The 19,901-nt window shown below is 49.8% G+C and overlaps 1 protein-coding gene across 3 annotated transcripts in view; it reads right to left on the reverse strand.

The window, feature by feature from the left end:
* ASB18 (ankyrin repeat and SOCS box containing 18) overlaps nucleotides 1–19,901 on the reverse strand; it is a 73,598-nt gene that overhangs the window by 13,951 nt on the left and 39,746 nt on the right. For all 3 annotated transcript variants that reach the window (XM_044945332.1, XM_044945333.1, XM_044945331.1), the window contains one exon: nucleotides 11,777–12,281. In XM_044945332.1, the coding sequence (XP_044801267.1) occupies nucleotides 11,777–12,281 (505 nt within the window). The remainder of the gene's footprint in view (nucleotides 1–11,776; nucleotides 12,282–19,901) is intronic.

Below are 19,901 nucleotides of genomic sequence, written 5' to 3' on the forward strand. Positions count from 1 at the left end.
TTTCATTATAGGGGACTGGAATGCCAAAGTAGGAAGTCAAGAAACACCTGGGGTAACAGGCAAATTTGGCCTTGGAATACGGAATGAAGCAGGGCAAAGGCTAATAGAGTTTTGCCAAGAGAATGCACTGGTCATAGCAAACACCCTCTTCCAACAACACAAGAGAAGACGCTACACATGGACATCACCAGATGGTCAACACTGAAATCAGATTGATTATATTCTTTGCAGCCAAAGATGGAGAAGCTCTATACAGTCAGCAAAAACAAGACTGGGAGCTGACTGTGGCTCAGATCATGAACTCCTTATTGTCAAATTCAGACTTAAATTGAAGAAAGTAGGGAAAACCAGTAGACCATTCAGGTAAGACCTAAATCAAATCCCTTATGATTATACAGTGGAAGTGAGAAATAGATTTAAGGGACTAGATCTGATAGATAGAGTCCCTGATGAACTATGGATGGAGCTTCGTGACATGGTACAGGAGATAGGGATCAAGACCATCCCCATGGAAAAGAAATGCAAAAAAGCAAAATGGCTTTCTGGGGAGGCCTTACAAATAGCTGTGAAAAGAAGAGAAGTGAAAAGCAAAGGAGAAAAGGAAAGATAAGCATCTGAATGCAGAGTTTCAAAGAATAGCGAGGAGAGATAAGAAAGCCTTCCTCAGTGATCAATGGAAAGAAATAGAGGAAAACAATAAATGGGAAAGACTAAAGATCTCTTCAAGAAAATTAAAGATACCAAGGCAACATTTCATGCAAAGATGGGCTCAATAAAGGACAGAAATGGTATGGACCTAATAGAAGCAGAAGATATTGAGAAGAGGTGGCAAGAATACACAGAAGAACTATACAAAAAAGATCTTCACGACCAAGATAATCACGATGGTATGATTACTCACCTAGAGCCAGACATCCTGGAATATGAAGTCAAGTGGGCCTTAGAAATCATCACTATGAACAAAGCTAGTGGAGGTGATGGAATTCCAGTTGAGCTATTTCAAATCCTGAAAGATGATGCTGTGAAAGTGCTGCACTCAGTATGCCAGCAAATTTGGAAACTCAGCAGTGGCCATGGGACTGGAAAAGGTCAGTTTTCATTCCAATCCCAAAGAAAGGCAATACCAAAGAATGCTCAAACTACTGCACAATTGCACTCATCTCACACACTAGTAAAGTAATGCTCAAAATTCTCCAAGCCAGGCTTTAGCAATACGTGAACCGTGAACTTCCAGATGTTCAAGCTGGCTTTAGAAAAGGCAGAGGAACCAGAGATCAAATTACCAACATCTGTTGGATCATGGAAAAAGCAAGAGAGTTCCAGAAAAACATCTACTGCTGCTTTATTAACTATGCCAAAGCCTTTGACTGTGTGGATCACAACAAACTGTGGAAAATTCTTAAAGAGATGGGAATACCAGACCACCTGACCTGCCTCTTGAGAAAACTATATGCAGGTCAGGAAGCAACAGTTAGAACTCCACATGGAACAACAAACTGGTTCCAAATAGGAAAAAGAGTATGTCAAGGCTGTACATTGTCACCCTGCTTATTTAACTTATATGCAGAGTACATCATGAGAAACCCTGGGCTGGAAGAAGCACAAGCTGGAATCAAGATTGCCAGGAGAAATATCAATAACCTCAGATATTCAGATGACACCACCCTTATGGCAGAAAGTGAAGAGGAACTAAAGAGCCTCTTGATGAAAGTGAAAGAGGAGAGTGAAAAAGTTGGCTTAAAGCTCAACGTTCAGAAAACTAAGATCATGGCATCTGGTCCCATCACTTCATGGGAAATCGATGGGGAAACAGTGGAAACAGTGTCAGCCTTTATTTTTTGGGGCTCCAAAATCACTGCAGATGGTGATTGCAGCCATGAAATTAAAAGACACTTACTCCTTGGAAGGAAAGTTATGACCAACCTAGATAGCATATTCAAAAGCAGAAACATTACTTTGCCAACAAAGGTTCATCTAGTCAAGGCTATGGTTTTTTCCAGTGGTCATGTATGGATGTGAGATTTGGACTATGAAGAAAGCTGAGCACTGAAGAATTGATGCTTTTGAACTGTGGTTTTGGAGAAAACTCCTGAGAGTCCCTTGGACTGCAAGGAGATCCAACCAGTCCATTCTAAAGGAGATCAGTCCTGGGTGTTCATTGGAAGGACTGATGCTAAAGCTGAAACTCCAGTACTTTGGTCACCTCATGCAAAGAGTTGACTCATTGGAAAAGACTCTGATGCTGGGACAGATTGTGGGCAGGAGGAGAAGAGGATGACAGAGGACGAGATGGCTGGATGGCATCACCGACTCAATGGACGTGAGTCTGAGTGAACTCTGGGAGTTGGTGATGGACAGGGAGGCCTGGTGTGCTGAGATTCATGGGGTCACAAAGAGTCGGACACTACTGAGTGACTGAACTGAACTGAACTGATTTGAGTTGTTGTATGACAGAAACCAACAACAACATTGTAAAGCAATTATCCTTCAATTAAAAAATAAAAAAATCTGTAGATGGGGAGTTCTCTGGTGGTGCAGTAGTTAGGTTCTGGTGCTTTCACTGCCCTGACCTGGGTTCAGTCCCTGGTTGGAGAACTTGGATCCAGCAAGCCACCTGGCATGGTCCAAAAAAAAAATCTGTAGATATTTAGTTGTCCTATGATAATACTGCAGAGACCTCAGAGTGCAGTCTGATTTTTACTCCTTTAGGATCCTGTTTTCTACTTGGATGCCTTGCTAGGTCTTTCTGTGCCTTTTTAGAATGCTTTTGCTAGACTGTATACAGGTATGTGTCTCCCATCACTGATTTGCAGAGAACATCCATTCAAGTCCTACACTTTAAGACTTTTCAGTGCAGGTAGGTTTTCTTCTATTATGTCTTTGATGATTATTTCTGATCCATTTGTTGTAGGTTCTTCAATAACATCACTTATCTGTGAGTTGGCTCTCTGCCCTTTATGACTATCACTTTGTCTTTTAGTTTCTTGACTTTTTTTTTTTTGCACTTAAGAAGATCTTTTACATTAGTCCTTTGTAGTGAACATTGTGGTTGACTTCCCAACACTCCAGGCAATTAGATTAATTCAATCATGATCATTCTATTCTCGTTACCATTTAATGGTTTGGGAAAGGGCAAGTTTAAGCCAACTGGAGTCAATAAAACACAGAGAAGGACTTCCTCAGGGTTTCTAGAGAAAAGCGGCTGAATCTGAACAGGAAGCTGGTTGGAACAGTTGTTGGAAGCCATTTAGAGACCAAGAAAAGGACCATTTTGAGGGCAAGGTTGACTTACTGAGCTTGGAAGGCATATGGTTCTTTGATGATGTCACTGACACTCAGAAATAACCAATCGTGAAGCCTGTGCTTCTTGTTATGAGAGATTCAAGGGGGGCTGGAACCAAGTCAGGCAGGGGCTGCCTGGCAGAGGCTGTGACTTTGAGAAGGAGCTGTCTGGGGATACTGGAGTCATGGAGAGGAACGTGTTGCTGTAGAAGCTACTCAGGATGGAGGAAGGGGACGAGAAACACCTTGGCTTTATTTCTCCCTCCACCTCCAATTTCTTACGGTGTCTCCCCTGGCTGCACCCAGCCAGAAACCAGCTATGGCTTAGGGCTATGTGTTAGCTTGAAGGGGCCAGCCACAATGCCCACACCCTGTCAGGATGCAGAATAGAACAGAGAGACAGCAGGGACTGGATCTGGGGGCACACAGATAAATAGCACAGCACCCTCACTCACATCCTTGGTTTGATTCTCTTTATGAATCAGTTCTGCCTTCTACTTCCTTTAATGTCATCTAAGAAAGCTGAGCACTGAAGAAATGATGCCTTTTAACTGTGGTGTTGGAGAAGACTCTTGAGAGTCCCTTGGACTGCAAGGAGATTAAACCAGTCAATCCCAAAGAAAATCAGTCCTGAATATTCATTGGAAGGAGTGATGCTGAAGCTGAAACTCCAATACTTTGGCCACCTGATGCAAAGAACTGACTCATTTGAAAAGACCTGATGCTGGGAAAGATTAAAGGCAGGAGGAGAAGGGGATGACAGAGGATGAGATGGTTGGATGGCATCACCGACTTGATGGACATGAGTTTGAGCAACCTCCGGGAGTTGGTGTTGGACAGGGAAGCCTAGTGTGCTGCAGTCCATGGGGTCACAAAGAGTCGGACATGACTAAGTGATTGAACTGAACTGAATGTAATCTAATCTACCATTGTGTTGTTGCTTTCTTGGTATAAATTTATCTCCTCTATCTTCCTTTTCATGTCATTCTGTTGACTTCTCATCTTGTTTGGTTTTATGGATTTAAAGGCTATATCATTTTGCATGCCATACAGGATGGCACACAGGCATACAATTTCTCAGATTTTCTTCTGGATCTTTTGATGAGAGGAACAGATTTCCTCTCTATTCTCAGGAAGCTATCTCATTCTTTTTTCCTGCTCCCCCATGAATCCATTTATTTTTCTCTATATTCATCTCTGGTTAAGGTTAGATCCAGACACGAAGTCTGTGGACATGCAGGGGAAGTCCATGGTCCCTTCCTATGTTAGCCTTTGAGACGGTGGAGGGGCAAAGTGGAGGAAGGCTGGTAAGGGAGATGCCCAGCCCAGGTCCTAGTCTGCACACTCTCCTGGTCACCTGTGCTCCATCAGGAGGCCTCTTCCTCCCACCCTCCCCCCAGCAGAGTCAGCAGGTTGCTATGCAACCTGGGTTCCTCAGTTTCCACCTCTGCACTTTTTACTGCATCTCCCACAATGCACTGCACCACCACCGGCATCCACTGCTACTTGGCGGACTTAAACGTTTGCCTTAATGTGTACTTGATTGCCTGAGAACTTAGGGCCATGCAGCAGAGGTGCGTTGGCCCTTCCTGACTCAGACATGAGGTCTTCCTATTGGTGCACAGATTTGCTTTCTCCCCCTCTCCCCCTTCCTTCCATCCTTCCCTCCTCTCGTGTATGTCTTCAGAGATACTTTAACATGAAGACAGGAGCAGATGCTCTTTGAACCTGGTAATCATATTACCATTATCGTCTCTAGTCCCTTTCCTACCCCAAATTTGTTTTTTCCCTAATCCATGATGGTCACAGGAGAAGGCAATGGCACCCCACTCCAGTACTCTTGCCTGGAAAATCCCATGGATGGAGGAGCCTGGAGGGCTGCAGTCCATGGGGTCGCTGAGGGTTGGACACGACTGAGCGACTTCAGTTTCACTTTTCACTTTTCACTTTCATGCATTGGAGAAGGAAATGGCAACCCACTCCAGTGTTCTTGCCTGGAGAATCCCAGGGACGGCGGAGCCTGGTGGGCTGCCGTCTATGGGGTCGCACAGAGTCGGACACGACTGAAGTGACTTAGCAGTAGCAGTACGATGGTCACAAGGCCGGGCTTAAATGGGCTTTAGAGAAGGAGAGAGACAGAATGAGCACAGGAGGCTGGGCTGCAATGGGAGAGCCAGGCAGGCGTGCAGTCTCCCAGCCTTGCACCTCATGGTGGGCTCTTGATGAGCTGGTATTTCTGGCTTACATGAACCACCAGTAACATGCATTTCCCTGGAGCACAACAGCCCCTGAACCCCACTGGCCCCTTTTCCACATTGGGAGGAAATGCCCCGGTAAAGAGAGTAGATCACACTGGACCTCTGCACATGTAGCCTGTTTGTCTTTTGAGGTATTCGAGGCAGTTCCTGCATCTTCAGACCTTCCTCAGGCCAACCTGGACCCTCCAGCTACCCTCCCATCAGCCCTCTCACTTCTCAGCAAAAGAGTCAATGGCTCCCAGTGACTGCATGCAACCTGGACCTCCCCACCTCCCCACCCCCATTCTCTGAAGAGCTACCCTCCTCCAGACCCCTCCTCCCGGGGTCACGGACTGTGACAAAGTCTTATTGCCTGTCTCTGGGAATTCATTTCCTGTCTCTCCTCTGTTCCACCTCTCTGGGGCTCCAGGCCCTCCCCACCCCCTGACCAGCCCCCACCCCCACCCCCGCGTCCCCTCATGTTTGCCAGGCAGCTGGCCGCCTTCATTATTTCTACGCCAACACGGTTTAAAAATCTCCGCTGCTTCCTTGCTGCCTGCCAAGATGCGGCGGCCGCATCACTCTGACAACGCTGATGTCATTAGGGTCCGCGCACGCTCTCTCCAGCTAATGAGGCGGCAGAAAGAAAATTAAGGGGGGGAAAAATCACACGGGCACATTGCTTTCTGTGTAGATGGAGAAATAAAACAAGAGCAAGGGAAACAGAGGCGCGCTGTTGCTGAGAGCTCACCCCTCCTAACACGGTGGGGGGCAGCGTGTGTACACACCACTGTGTGCAGGCAGGGAGAGGAGCCCTGGGTTTTGACTACTGCTCCCCCCAGGCTCCCCTCATGGAAAACCCTGGGACACTGGAGTGTGAAGTCCCCTTGCCGAATTCCATAATTAGGTAAAAAAGAAAATACAAAAACTTCAGGTCCATATTGGCAGCGTGGTCAGTGACCAGAAGGAGAGGCAAGACGTGAGATTTGCAGATGCTTCTAGAACCCTAGTCATTCTCGCCCTCCACCTCCATTTCCCCTTGTTCCAGCTGCCTACATCCCTCACCTGGTGTGCATGACACTATGTGGTTTCCAGCAGCCCTCTAGGCCAGCATGTTCTCTACCCTTGAGCAGAGAAGTCACCCCCCCCACCCCCACCTCCGGTTCCCATTGGATTATGTCACTTCCCTGGTGGCTCAGATGGTAAAGAATCTGCCTGCAATGCAGGAGACTCGGTTTGATCCCTGGGTTGGGAAGATTCCCTGGAGAAGGGAATGGCAACCCACTCCGGTATTCTTGCCTAGAAAATTCCACCAACAGAGGAGCCTGGCTGGCTAGTCCATGGGATTGCCAAGAGTCAGACACGACCGAGTGACAAACACTTTCACTTTCTTGATGGCTTAAGATGATGTAATAGACTCCCACTGTTCTTAAGACAAAGGCTGCAACCCTTAAGGAGGGCTCTGCCTAGTGCCCCAGCTCAGCTGCTCCCTTTTGCTGTTTCCTCTCCAGTTACTGCGTTACCCTCCCCTCCCCGCCCCACATATGTTGGTGTGTTCCTCCTGCCCCAGGACCTTTGCACCTGTGGTTCCTTCTGCCTGGAATGGTTTCCCCTCCCCTCTCCACATAGCTGTGTCTTCAGCCTTCAGATCTGGGATTGCACTATAAGAGCTCGAAGGAGTCTTGGACCCCCGCCCAGTGGGGTTTGGTCCTCCCCACCCCCACCGGGTTTGGCACTTTCAAGGTTTGCAGGGCCTTCACACCACAGCAACTTCATAGTGGTGTATGTGGTTGTCTGAGTTAAGGCCATCTCACCCAGGTGACTGGCAGCTCTATATGTCAATTAAACACTAACTCCAGCCTGGAGCACAGCTGCTCTAGAAATGCTTGTTGAACAAGGGCTTAAGGAATGCCTGTGGGGGAAGCTTTCATCACTGGTGTTGTCCAGGCATGTCTCCAACTCGGGGGCAGGTCTGGGTGCGTGTGCTCAGTCACTTTAGTCGTGTCTGATTCTTTGCAACCCTATAGACTGTAGCCCGCCAGGCTCTTCTGTCCATGGGATTTTCCAGGCAAGGATATTGAAGTGCATTGCCATTTCCTCCTCCGGGGGATGTTCCGAACCCAGTCTCCTGCAGGGAGGCAGATTCTTTACTGCTGAGCCACCTGGGAAGCCTTATGTGCTGTGCTTAGTCGCTCAGTCATGTCCAACTCTTTGTGACCCCACGGACTATAGCCTGCCAGGCTCCTCTGTCCTTGGGATTCTCCAGGCAGGAATACCAGAGTGGGTTGTCATTCTCCCCTCCAGGGGATCTTCCCAACCCATGGATGGAACACAGGTCTCCTGCATTGCAGGTGGATTATTTACCATCTGAGCCTCCAGGGAAGCCCATGAGTATTGGAGTGGGTAGCCTATCCCTTCTCCAGGGCATCTTCCCAACCCAGGAATCGAACCTGGGTCTCCTGCATTGCAGGCGCATTCTTTACCGTTGAGCTACCAGGGAAGCCTGGGAAGCCCTCTAAGCGGAAATTATTTATGACTGCCCAAGTCCACTCCAGTACTTTTGCCTGGAGAATCCCATGGACGGAGGAGCCTGGAGGGCTGCAGTCCATGGGGTCGCTGAGGGTCAGACACGACTGAGCGACTTCCCTTTCACTTTTCACTTTCATGCACTGGAGAAGGAAATGGAAACCCACTCCAGTGTTCTTGCCTGGAGAATCCCGGGACGGGAAAGCCTGGTGGGCTGCCGCCTATGGGGTCGCACAGAGTCGGACACGACTTAAGTGACTTAGCAGCAAGTGAGGGGCAGAAGGCCAGCAGAAGGTGAGCAAAGTCCTTATTCTAGACCAAGCATCCAACCTGCAAAGTCAGCTAGTCGCAACCAGTCCATAACCACCCTCATGTGCTCCTGCCCTCCTGCCGGCGGCTCTCCTCCAGGCGCGGACCCTTCCGTCCCAACAACTACGAGGATTCAAACCTGGCTGCAGCCTAACACCGCGCCTGCACCTGCCCTTGTGCCCCGACCTGACTCTGGTGTTAACTAGCGGTCAGCCGGGCAGAAAGGCCTGGCATTGTCAACACGCCAGCGTCCCCAGCCGTGACACCGCTTTGATGTCGGCGGCCGCGCACTGCGCGCGGCTCCGACGGCTGCTCTGAGTCCGCCCGCCGCGGTGCTGGCGCCTTTGTCTGGGCGTGGGGGGGAACTGTGATTTATGTCATGAGCTCGCTGTGAAACCTTTTGCCTCAGTAATTCTGAGCTCCGTGGGTGTCTCTTTACATCTATTTACAGCGCGGCGGCTGCCCACGGCCGGCCTGCTCTGTGACATTCCCCGGTGCTTCTGTGTACGCCTCGCCATGGCGCTGAGTCCTGCCTGCCGGGCGTCTTTGTGGCTCGTTTCAGCGTGTTTGCTGCGCGCTCCACGGGGCTGCTGAGCGAGTCGGGGCTGCCCTTTGATGTCCCGCGGGGTGATTAGACCCCTTCCCCGGTGGAGCACGCGCAGGGGGCCTGGGTGGAGGAAGATGCTCCTGCCCGATTTCCAGAGTGTTCGCTTTGGTTGAAGGGGGGTGTATGTGTGTGTGTGGGGGTGGGGGGCGCGGCGAGGCCAGAGTCTCACATTGGCTGGAGGATGCCCAGGGCAGTGATGAATGCCCTCTTGTCCACAACCTGTTCCTAGCGCTGGTGCCAGGGGCCAGGGCTGTGGACCCCCTTAGCACTCGTGCGGGGATACCCTCTGGAGGTGCGGGGATCTTCAGAATAAAGAGGTGGGATGCCCATTTCCATAGAGTCCATGCAGCCCCCAGGGCAGTGAAGTTGCGGGAATACTCTTCTCTCATTCAACAAACTCTGAGGGAAGGTCCGCAGGTGCCTGCAAGGTGCTCTGTTCAGGGCAGGCCATACTGCTATTCTGTGAAAGCCGTCTGGAGATTAAGATTTCTCAAAGAAACTCCAATGCCTTCCACAGTGGTGTGGACTTGCTGGGAGATGCATCATCATTTCCAGGAGCCAAGCACCGCTCCTGGCCCCTGGGTCTGCACTGCAGCTAGCTGGTCCCAGATGCAAACCTCATCCAGCCTGCACCCCACTGACCCAGCTCCATTCCTGAGTGGCTGACAAAGGATTCCCCAAGGGGATCCCAGGCCAGGGCCCCTGGAGGCCCGGAGGGTCTTGCCCTGCATCTCTGGATCAAGTCGGGGCGATTCCTCCAGCCCTGGAGACAGAGTTCACGGGCTGCCAGTCCTGTCCCCAGAATGTTGCCTGGGCGGCTGCACCTCAGACAAGGGCACCTGGATGGAGACCAGTTTGCCCCAGGCAGTTTTCACTGTGGCTCATCAAGGAAAGTCTTTCTTGTTTTGTTTCTTATTCATTCTTTTTTTTAAAAAAATAATTTATTTTTGACTGTGCTGGGTCTTCATGCAGCGTGGGCTTTTCACTAGTTGTGGTCAGCGGGAGTTACTCTCCAGTTGCAGGGCGTGGGATTCTCATCACAGGGGCCTCCCTTGTTGCGGAGCACAGGGACTAGGGCACACGGGCTTCAGCAGTTGCAGCACGTGGGCTCCGCAGTTGCGGCTCCTGGGCTCCAGAGCACAGGTGCAGTTAGTTGCAGCACACAGGCTGAGTTGCTCCTCGGCATGTGGGATCTTCCTGGATCAGGGATCGAACCCATTCCTCCTGTACTGGCATGCGGATTCTTTACCACTGAGCTACCAGGAAGCCCTCTTATTCATTCTTTATGCAGTTTCACAACAAAAGGGCTGAAGGATGCATCTTGGTTCATGGTGTGAACTGGAGGGGTGGGAGGTTTCCATTTGTTTCCATTTTATCAGTTGATGGGCTAAGCCTGCTACTATTGGGAAATGTTGAAATGTAAATTATGAATATATTGCAAAAGTCTGTAATATAAGTGTTACAGACTATAAAAAGGCTGGCATTTCTTCCCTTTCAAGAGCCCAGGAAATTGAAATCTCTGCATTAGTAGAGTGCCTCAAGAAAATCACTTGAAGACAGTGCAAGAGTTGGCATAAGAAATTGTCATACTGTTTGTCAAATAAGGAAACGCCCAGGGACTTGTCTGGGTGGATTTTCCATGTCTCACCTATCGTTTAAGAGACAAGAAATGTATTCTGTATGCACCCACAAAGCAAAGTTGGCATCTGAGAACTGTGTGAATCTATTTCAGATCATCTAGAATATTGTCCTTTTTGGATAACAGCTTTTAAGCTATTTGTTTAAGACCAATCGGGCCAAAATATGTCTCTCGCATATGACTGGCAAGTCTGGGATAAATATTAAAGTAAGCACACCCAATTTTACATCTAATGGAATGGCTTCCCTTCAATGAAGTCTTTAGGGAGGACAACCTCTTAACCAGTATTTTGAGAACTTTTCTTTTGGAAACATTTTGTATCTGATTATTTTCTGATGATAAAGCTTTTTTTTTTTCCTTCAAAATTTATTTTAGATTTTATTTTTTATTTTTGCTGTGCCTGCCAGCACGCAGGATCTTAGTTCTCCCACCAGAGATCAAACCCCTGCCCCCTACAGTGGAGGCATGGAGTTTTAATGACAGGACTATCAGGGAAGTCCATCTGATAAGAAATCTTTATTCTTCATCTGTCTCATTTCAGTGTAGATCTGACACGTGGAAAAACGAAGCTGCTCAGAGTCAAGTCTGCAAAGTAGAGTCGAGGTCCCCGCACAACCTTGACCCTGGACAGGACACTTCACCTGACAGACACCCAGCTGGGGAATGTTAGGAGTCTGAAGTATTTCACAGGAGTGTGGCGAGGTAATCCTATTAATCAGGTGGATGACCACATAGGGTATTTAATTTCAAGTCAGATACCAGATGTGAGAAGAGGCTGATTTCCATTGTTCACCAATTACACCCAAAGATATCTTGGCCAAAATATTTTGAGCCATCGCAGCATCATAGAACTAAGTCCCTGGGACCTCCAGGTGACACCTTTGCAAGGTCACACTCGAGTATGCTTGTCAACACCCCAACCTTTTAATCTCCTAGGAACTCTAGAAAAGGCTTCCCAGCCCTCGCTCCTCAACGTGTGGTCCCAAGACTTCACTGAGAGCTTGCTAGAAACCCAGACTCTGCCACCTGTCTCCTGTGGATTCAGAATCTGCATCCTCACCTGTCTCCAGGGGGTTCCCTGGCCCCTGAAAGTCTGACAAGCGTGGCATGGCACCGGGCTGCAAGCCGGGTCCCTGTGCTGCGAGTCGTCGCGGCCTGTCCCGGGCCCCTTCTTACCTTGGGGAAGGCGTCGGGCCACACGGTGGGGGAGCCGTGGTTGAGCAGCTCCTGCACCGTGAGCTGCGGCTCGCCCTCAGGCGCGCAGGCCGCCGTCTGCAGCACGCGGGCCAGCGGCGACGCACCCCCATAGTCGAGCGCGCGCGCGTCGGCGCCGTGCAGCAGCAGCAGGCGCGCCAAGCCGGGGCGCGCGTGGCCGCAGGCCTTGTGCAGCGGGCTGCGCTCGTCCTCGTCGCGTGAGTCCGCCGCCGCGCCGTGCCTCAGCAGCAGCGTGCACAGGCGAAGGCAGCGCGCGTGCTCATCGGGCCGCCGGGCTGCACCACACGCCGCGCTCAGGGCCGTCTCGCCGCGGCCGTTCCTCGCGTCCACGCGCGCCCCGCGGTTCAGGTAGAGGCGCGCGTGCTCGTCCAGGCCGCGCTGCGCCGCCACGTGCAGGGGCGTGTCCCGGCTGGTGCCGCCCTCGAGTTGCACCGAGGCGCCGTGCTCCAGCAGCGCCTGCGCGCACCTGCGGGAGGTCAAGGTCGGTCACCGGGATTGGGCTGCAAGCCGGCATGCGCACCCTGTTGCCCCAGCCCCACACGCCCTGCCTGCTGGTTCTGGGCGTTTGGACCCATTGCCCTTCTCCCCTGGGGAGTTGGTCCTCAAATGGCAAGGGCAGGAATCCAGATCTCCATGCGCCCAGGTTATACAGGAGTTCACACTGGGCCTCAAAAGAAATGCGGTGACGGCAAAGCCGGGGTTGGGGGGAAGGCTACAAGGCTCACCAGTTACTAAATGGTGGAAACAGCTAGGAACTTTTTCCTCCACGTGCGTTAAAACTTTGTAATTTGTGACTACTGAGAGAGGTGAGTTTGATCTGTGTCAGGAAGATACCCTGGAGAAGGGCATGGTAACCTACTTCAGTATTTTTGCCTGGAGAATTCTCATGGACAGAGGAGGCTGGAGAGCTACAGTCTATGGGGTCTCAAAGAGTCGGACATGACTGCCCGGCTAAGCACAGCACACACCTTCCAAAGCAGCACCGTATGCGTGTGCGTTAAGTCGCTTCAGTTGTGTTCCAGTCTTTGCGACCCCATGGACTATAGCCTGCCAGCCTCCTCTGTCCATGGGATTCTCCAGGCAACAATACTGGAGTGGGTTGTTATTCACTGCTCCAGGGGATCTTCCCCACCCAGGGATCCAACCCAGGTCTCCTGTATTGCAGGCAGATTCTTTTACCATCTGAGTCACCATGGAAAAGGTAATATGGTTCAAATGCTGGAAACATGAATAACCTGGGAGCTTAGTCACAGGTGGCAGATGGGGACCTGGGAGTCACGGTTGTAAGGAAGTCCCCTTAAACTGTTGGGCTGTTTATCAGCCGACATGTTCCTCTGCTTGTGGTGATGGTGTGAGGCAAGGCTTGCCCAATTCCCAGGGAGGACATCTATCAGTCCCTCAGGACACAGCAGCGGATTGGCACTGGGGTGTCCTCAGACAGGACTGGAAGCATGGGCAAAACATGCAACCGTGCCTAACTGTAGGACCATCATTGTTTCAACTGAACTCTCCCTGAATGGACTGTGGATTTTGGCAGTAGCTAAGTCCCACTGTGCTGTCTGGCTCCCAGGGGAAGCCAGACTCCCCCAGAGGTGGGTGTCTCCTGCTGCCGCCAGGTCCCTCACATCGGTGCCAAGACTGCTGTCCCAGGAGGGCCGTGTTCTTAGAGCTTCTTATACACCTGGGAGGACTTTGAGAATCTCAACCTAAGCCCAGGTGGCAGCTGCTGGCAGGCCCACTGGACCGGGGCCCTGGACACTGGTGGGGAACTAATCCAGTCTGGCCCCGCCTGAGAGCAGGCCAGTCTCACAGGCCCTCCTGAGCCCTCCTCCATTCTGCTGGCCCTTGGCGTTCGTGGGCACTGGCAGGCCACCAGCATCACTTCAGCCCCTACTCCTGGGTTGCCTCCTGGGACGTTTCTGCCCTGGCGTTTGCTCCACCTTTGGAGTCTGATGGGCCCGCATGCTGGCTGCAGAGGGTAAGACCCTGGTCCCTGTAGCTCACCCTCCTGTTGGTGCCCTCCTCATCTCTGCTCTGTTGAGACTTGGCCCATTGGCCCCTGGCCCTCGGCACCTAGGGCAGGGCCGGCCCACTACTGGTATTCTCTAAAAGCATGTTGAACAAATGCATTTCCTTAATCAATGTCTTTCAGCTTTCCTTTGCGTGGCCGCTGTTTTTCCTGTTATTTACCTGACTGGGACTCTGCACCAGATCCTTTGAGGGTTTCCAGGCTGGAAGCCGCTGGCGTTAAATCTGTTTACATTTCTATCCAGGGACCCGCAATATTTTAAACCCTCTCTCCATATTTCTCTATCCTCCATGTCAGCAGTATCTTGAGAAGTGGTCTGTCTTGGGTGAAAGATCTTTACAAACAAGTACGATTTGATGTGAAACGTCCTTTGGGACAATAAGCAGCTAAGAGAGGATGCAAATTTGACAATCAGAGTGCTTCAGTTTGCTTCCTCCGTGCCTCTCTGGGAGGAATTTTGAACAGTGCAGCAGGAGGTTAGAAATCAAAGGTTCTGTCTCATTTTGCCACTGAGCCTGTGTGTGCTCACAAACAATTACCAAACATTTTCTCCTGCTCTTTTTTTTTTTTTTTAAAGCAGCCCAGCCTCTCTGAAGAAGTCCACCGGGAAATACAAGTGGGTCTCTTTTCCATGTCCGCAGCCTAACAGGCTGATGGCCAGGTTGCTCTTTGCAACAAAGATACCTTTCAGAAGAATGAGGACACTGGCCCAGCCTCTGGAGGACCGAGGATACCCTTTTCATTTTTAATGAAGAGCTTCTAATTGGCTAAACCTTGGCACTTCCTTAGAGCAGGTCATGATGTAAGTTGCAGACCACAGGCACGAGAAAAAAACAACACAACGGATTGACTGGGGCACCTCTTGGCTGGCACACACTGGGCAGTCATTAAAAATGAAGGCGTGGGAGCCTGTTTAATGACATCGAAAGCTGTCTGCAGTGGTCATGTGTAAAGACCAGCATCGAACGCTCCTATTAAAAAAAAAAAGAGTAAATATGTATATGCATGGGAAGAAAGCCTGGAAACATACAAGCCAACGTGTTCACCTCTGGATGGTGGGGTGAAGAGTGCTTTTATTTCCTTTCTGCCTGCCGGTATTTTCAAATTCACTTTCCAAAGTGACTCAGAGTTGCAGTTTGACAGTGGAACAACAGCAGAGGTTATTAATAACAGAACCATCCCCCGCCAGCCACAGCAGCAGCTCATGGATTCTAAGAATGTCAGCTCAGCGTTCCAGGTTTCCAGAATGCGCTCAGATTTTCCATTGATCTGTCCAGGTGTAAGCAGAGGTCTTGGGAAGGCTGTAGGGCAGCACCTCTGAGAAGGTGAGAGGAGAGGAGAAGGTGGGGGGTGGGTGGTGGGTCCTTAGTGACAAGCAGAGCAGTGTAACAGTCTTGGGGACCTGCAAGACTGACCTTGTGTTTGTCAGTGTCTCCAGTCAAGGAAGAAATGGCCCAGCAGGAAAGCGTCCCCCACGCCTCTGCAGGACTGTGTGGGAAGCTCTGCTTTGGCTGAGCTCTTTCCTGCCAAGCGAGGTTTTCTCGAGCAGATGTCTTGCCGTCCTGGGAGACACAATACGGAAGGCCTGGTATGGGCTTCCCTGGTGGCAGACAGTGTAGGACCGTCACTGTCAGGAACCAAAGGTATGTTCTCATCTGACCATGTCAAAACCACTTGTCTCTATCTTATGAGATGAAGGAGACACTGTGTTGTCTGAACAGCCTCTGATACGAAGCAACCTGGGCAAACACTTCCCCTACCCCCTGCCATCCCTCCTCTCCCTCTTTGATAATGATCATGGTGACAAGCTGTTACGGGGCCCAAGGTTGACAGGACACAGAAAAAGTGGCTTGAGCCAAAAGGCAGGAGTTAATAGAGATGAACCCATCAAGGGCGGTTGAATTAATGTCATTTTGACTTATTTGTAAAGAGAGAAGTAGGACTCCCAGCACTTGTCTGGCACACAGCTCCCAGCTACCTCCAGCATCTTTCCAAAGCACAGCTTTCCTGCTCACCTGGCAGATGCAAATGGTGCTGAGCGCCTCAGCCCAGCTTCCTCAGTGCTCACCTCTTCCTTACCTGCTCACACCACCTGCCAAACTGCCCTGCACCCCATGAGGCAGAGCCTGTTCAGGCTTTCCTTCTCCAGCTTCCCTCCTCCCCACCCCTCCAGTGGCACAAAACCCTCAAAAGTAGTATTTCATAGCCTCTGGTTCTGAGCTGGGACGTCAGTGCATTCCCCAGCACGTGGTCTTTTAATTTATTTTTAGAAGAATGTTATTTTTAGGCTTTGCGACAAGTCTGCACTGTAGGTAGAATTTGTAGGTGGGGAAACTGAGGCTCAGAAGAAGACCAGTGACTCAGATAGGGCCATCCAGCCAGGGGGTGGCAGAGCAGAGGCTGGTCTGCTGTGTCTGGCTTAGTCCTCTGTCATCCCGCCCTGCTGCTCCTCCCATAGGTACTGTTTGCTAAGCACCTTCTGTGAACCAGGCAAGGCACTAGGCATTTCCCAGAAGTTCTCTCTAAACCTTTCATTCATTGGTCCATTCAGTAAGTCGAGAGCATCCTCCATGCTCTGTACCCCAGGTCAACGCAGGGGGCAGGGTCTCCTCTCTGAGCACTCCATGGGGCTCAGGACATGCCTTCAGATGGGACAGTGAAGGTGCAGAAGGCTGGGGACATCGTCTGGCTGGGGGACCTCATGCTAGCAGGCAAGGAACAGGAGCCTGCTTCTCGCCCAGTCCTCTGGGCAAGTCTGCACCAGAGATTTTATTCTCTCTGGTTTTCCGTGAGGATGCAGTTTTTGAGGCTTGAAGCAATGATCTCAAGGGTAGAGACCTGGGAGAGGATGGTGACCCTATAGTCAAGTCAGAACCTCCTGACTGAGATGTGAACCCAGCTACTGCTGGAGAAGAGAATGACTCGGCAGTCGTCAAAGGATGATGGTACCCAAAGAGCAATGCAACAGCAAGGACAAAGAACAATCAAAAACTGAGTGAAATTCACAAAAGCCAGTTACATGTTTTGGGAGGGAAAACACCTTCCTTTCAAGCCCTCTGTCAGGTGGGTTCAGCATCTATCTCCGGAGCAACAGCTTTACTTGCTGGAAATCCTTGGACCCTCCAGCTGCCCTTCACTGTCCTCCTGTGCTTGCTGCCCGAACCCCTCATGGCCAGTGTGTTTGCTGAGAGTAATGGGTGTCATGAACCAGTCTTGTCGAATCATCATTAAGCTACTGTTACTCCTTGGAGTTGACATGGAGGCAGATGGGCTGGAGACACGTCCCTGGGGCAGGGTGGCTGGGGCCAAGTCTGGGTCCGTCCATGGGGCCAGGCAGTGTGGCTGGATGCTGAGCAAGGCAGGTCTGCAGGGCGGTGTGGTGGGGGTGGTTGGTGCACAGGGGACGTGGGGGAGAGACTTGGGAGGACAACACAGCCTTGCTTTCTAATGAAGCCATTGCAAGGAGACTGCCTCTGTGCATTGACTCCCTGGCTGGTTCCAGGTGAAGGATGGGGAAGCCGCTGCCCTGACTTTGATGGAGGAGCAGCTCCCACTTGGTTTGTCTGGACCTTCTGCCTCTCCTCTCCTCTGGGGACCTGCCGCCTGCCCCTTTCTGCTCTGTATTTTCTTCTCCCTCCCTTTCTCCCAGGATGCTCAGCTGTGAGACTATCAAGCATAGATGTTCACAATTGTAATAGCTGATACGAATGGACAAATCCTGAAGGGTAGCAGGGAGATGGAGAGGGAAACTGCCCAGCCATGTCTATTCTTATGGTTTCCCTTGGAGCAATGGCTGCCATTTAATTTGCTTCTGAAGTGTTCGATGGTTGTGGCTGCTAATGATATTTTAGGCAAATTCCCCATGTCTCCCCCCCGCCACGCCACCCCCACCCACCGCAAACTGCAAGTGAAATTCTGCATTTGGGTGGACTGAGGAATGACTGAAGGAACTAACTTTGATAATTCAGTTCCACTGTTTGCCCTGCTTTCCATTGAAGGAGTATCTGACTTTCTGAAAGATTCATTAGTATCCCCTCCTCAACAAGAAATGGGCAACCTTCCTCTCCTGCCCTGGCCCCAGCATTGGATGAAGGGGGAAACCCAGAGGCATCAGAGTGAGGGGAGGAGAAGGAGGAGAGAAGTGAAAAAAAAGACTCTACTCTCTTTTTCACGTCAGGTGGCCACAGTATTGGAGCTTCAGCTTCATCAGTCCTTCCAATGAATATTCAGGGTTGGTTTCCTTTAGGATTGACTGGTTTGATCTCCTTGAAGCCCAAGGGACTCTCAAGAGTATTCTCCAGTGAGCCAACTCATTGGAAAAGACCCCAATGTTGGGAGAGATTGAAGGCCAAAGGAGAAGGGGGCAGCAGAGGATGAGATGATTGAATGGCATCACTGACTCAGTGGACATGAGTTTGAACAAACTCCGGGAGATAGTGAAGGACAGGGAAGGCTGGAATGCTGCAGTTCATGGGATCACAAAGAATAGGCACAACTTAGCGACTGAACAACAACTCTCTTTTTAGGTAGTGATGTGAACCCCAGCTACCTCTGGAGAAGAGAATGACTAAACAGTCACCAAAAAGATGGGGGTGAGGTGAGGGAACTTTGATTTGTATGAGATAAAAGTTGTTTTTTTTTTCTGATTTATTTTAATTGGAGGCTGATTACTTTATAATATTGTGGTGGTTTTTGCCATACATTGACATGAGTCAGCCATGGGTGTACATGTGCTCCCCATCCTGAACTCCCCTCCCACCTCCCTCCCCATCCCATCCCTCTGGGTCATCCCAGTGCACCAGCCCTGAGCGCCCTGTCTCATGTATCGAACCTGGACTGGCAATCTGTTTCACATATGATAATATACATGTTTCAATGCTATTCTCTCAAATCATCCCACCCTCGCCTTCTCCCAGCGTCCAAAAGTCTGTTCTTTACATCTGTGTCTCTTGTATGAGAGAAAAGTTTTATATACATGTTTTTATATATTTTTTAGGTGAAGTAAAATTTGCATACAGAGAAATGTACAGGTCTGAAGAGTACAGCTGTACAAATTTTGGCAAGGGATGTGTGTAATCAACATAGCCTATTGACATATGCTATGACATATGCATATTGACATAAAGACATAGCATATTTAAAAAAAATTTTTTTTGGCCATACCATACAGCAGGTGGGATCTTAGTTCTCTGACCAGGGACTGAACCTGCATCCCCTGCACTGGAAGGCTGAATCTTAACCCCTGGACCATGGGGGATGTCCAAGAGGTAGCATATTTTCATCTCTCCAAAAAGTTCCTTTGTGTTTGCTACCGGTCAGTCACCACGAGCAACCATGATTCTGATTCCCCACCCCCCTCCATGTTCTGTCTTTTCTATAATTTTCTACTTTTTTGTGTCTGGCTTCCTTAGTGTAACCTGTCTTTGACATCCATCCATGTTGTTGTGTTCACAAGTAACTCATTCTATTTTATTTCTGAGTCACATGTAATTGTATAGCTATACCACAGTTTTAAAATTCATTCTCTTTTTGATACTGATGGGCATTTTCAGTTTTTGGCTATTATGAATAAAGCTGCTATGAACATTTTAATGTAAGTCTTCATGTGGGCATATGTCCTTATTTCTTTTGGATAAATATTTAGAAGCAGAATTGCTGGTAGGTATATATTTAACTTTAAAAGAAATGGTTAAGCAGTTTTCCAAGGTGATTACATCATTATACACTCCCAAAAACGTGTGAGAGTTCCAGTTGCTCCACATTCCTGTCAGCATTCGGTGGTGTCTGACTTCTTGCCTTTAGCCATCCTAAAGAGTGTGACATAAAGAATATTTCCTCACGGCTTTAATTGCTTTTCCCTGATGACTAATGATGTTGAGGACCTTTCTTGTGTTTATTGGTCATCTGTATATCTTTCTTGAGGTGTCCGATCAAGGATTTTTCTCAGAGGGTAAAGATTGGATTTGGCCTGGATTACCTGTTTTAATACCTAACAGTGAGTTGTATGGATTCAAACAGAACTTGGCAAGCAACCATAAAGGTGAGGAATCTGCCTGA

The sequence above is a fragment of the Bubalus bubalis genome, chromosome 6 (genome assembly GCF_019923935.1).
Source record: "Bubalus bubalis isolate 160015118507 breed Murrah chromosome 6, NDDB_SH_1, whole genome shotgun sequence".
Classification (NCBI taxonomy): domain Eukaryota; kingdom Metazoa; phylum Chordata; class Mammalia; order Artiodactyla; family Bovidae; genus Bubalus; species Bubalus bubalis.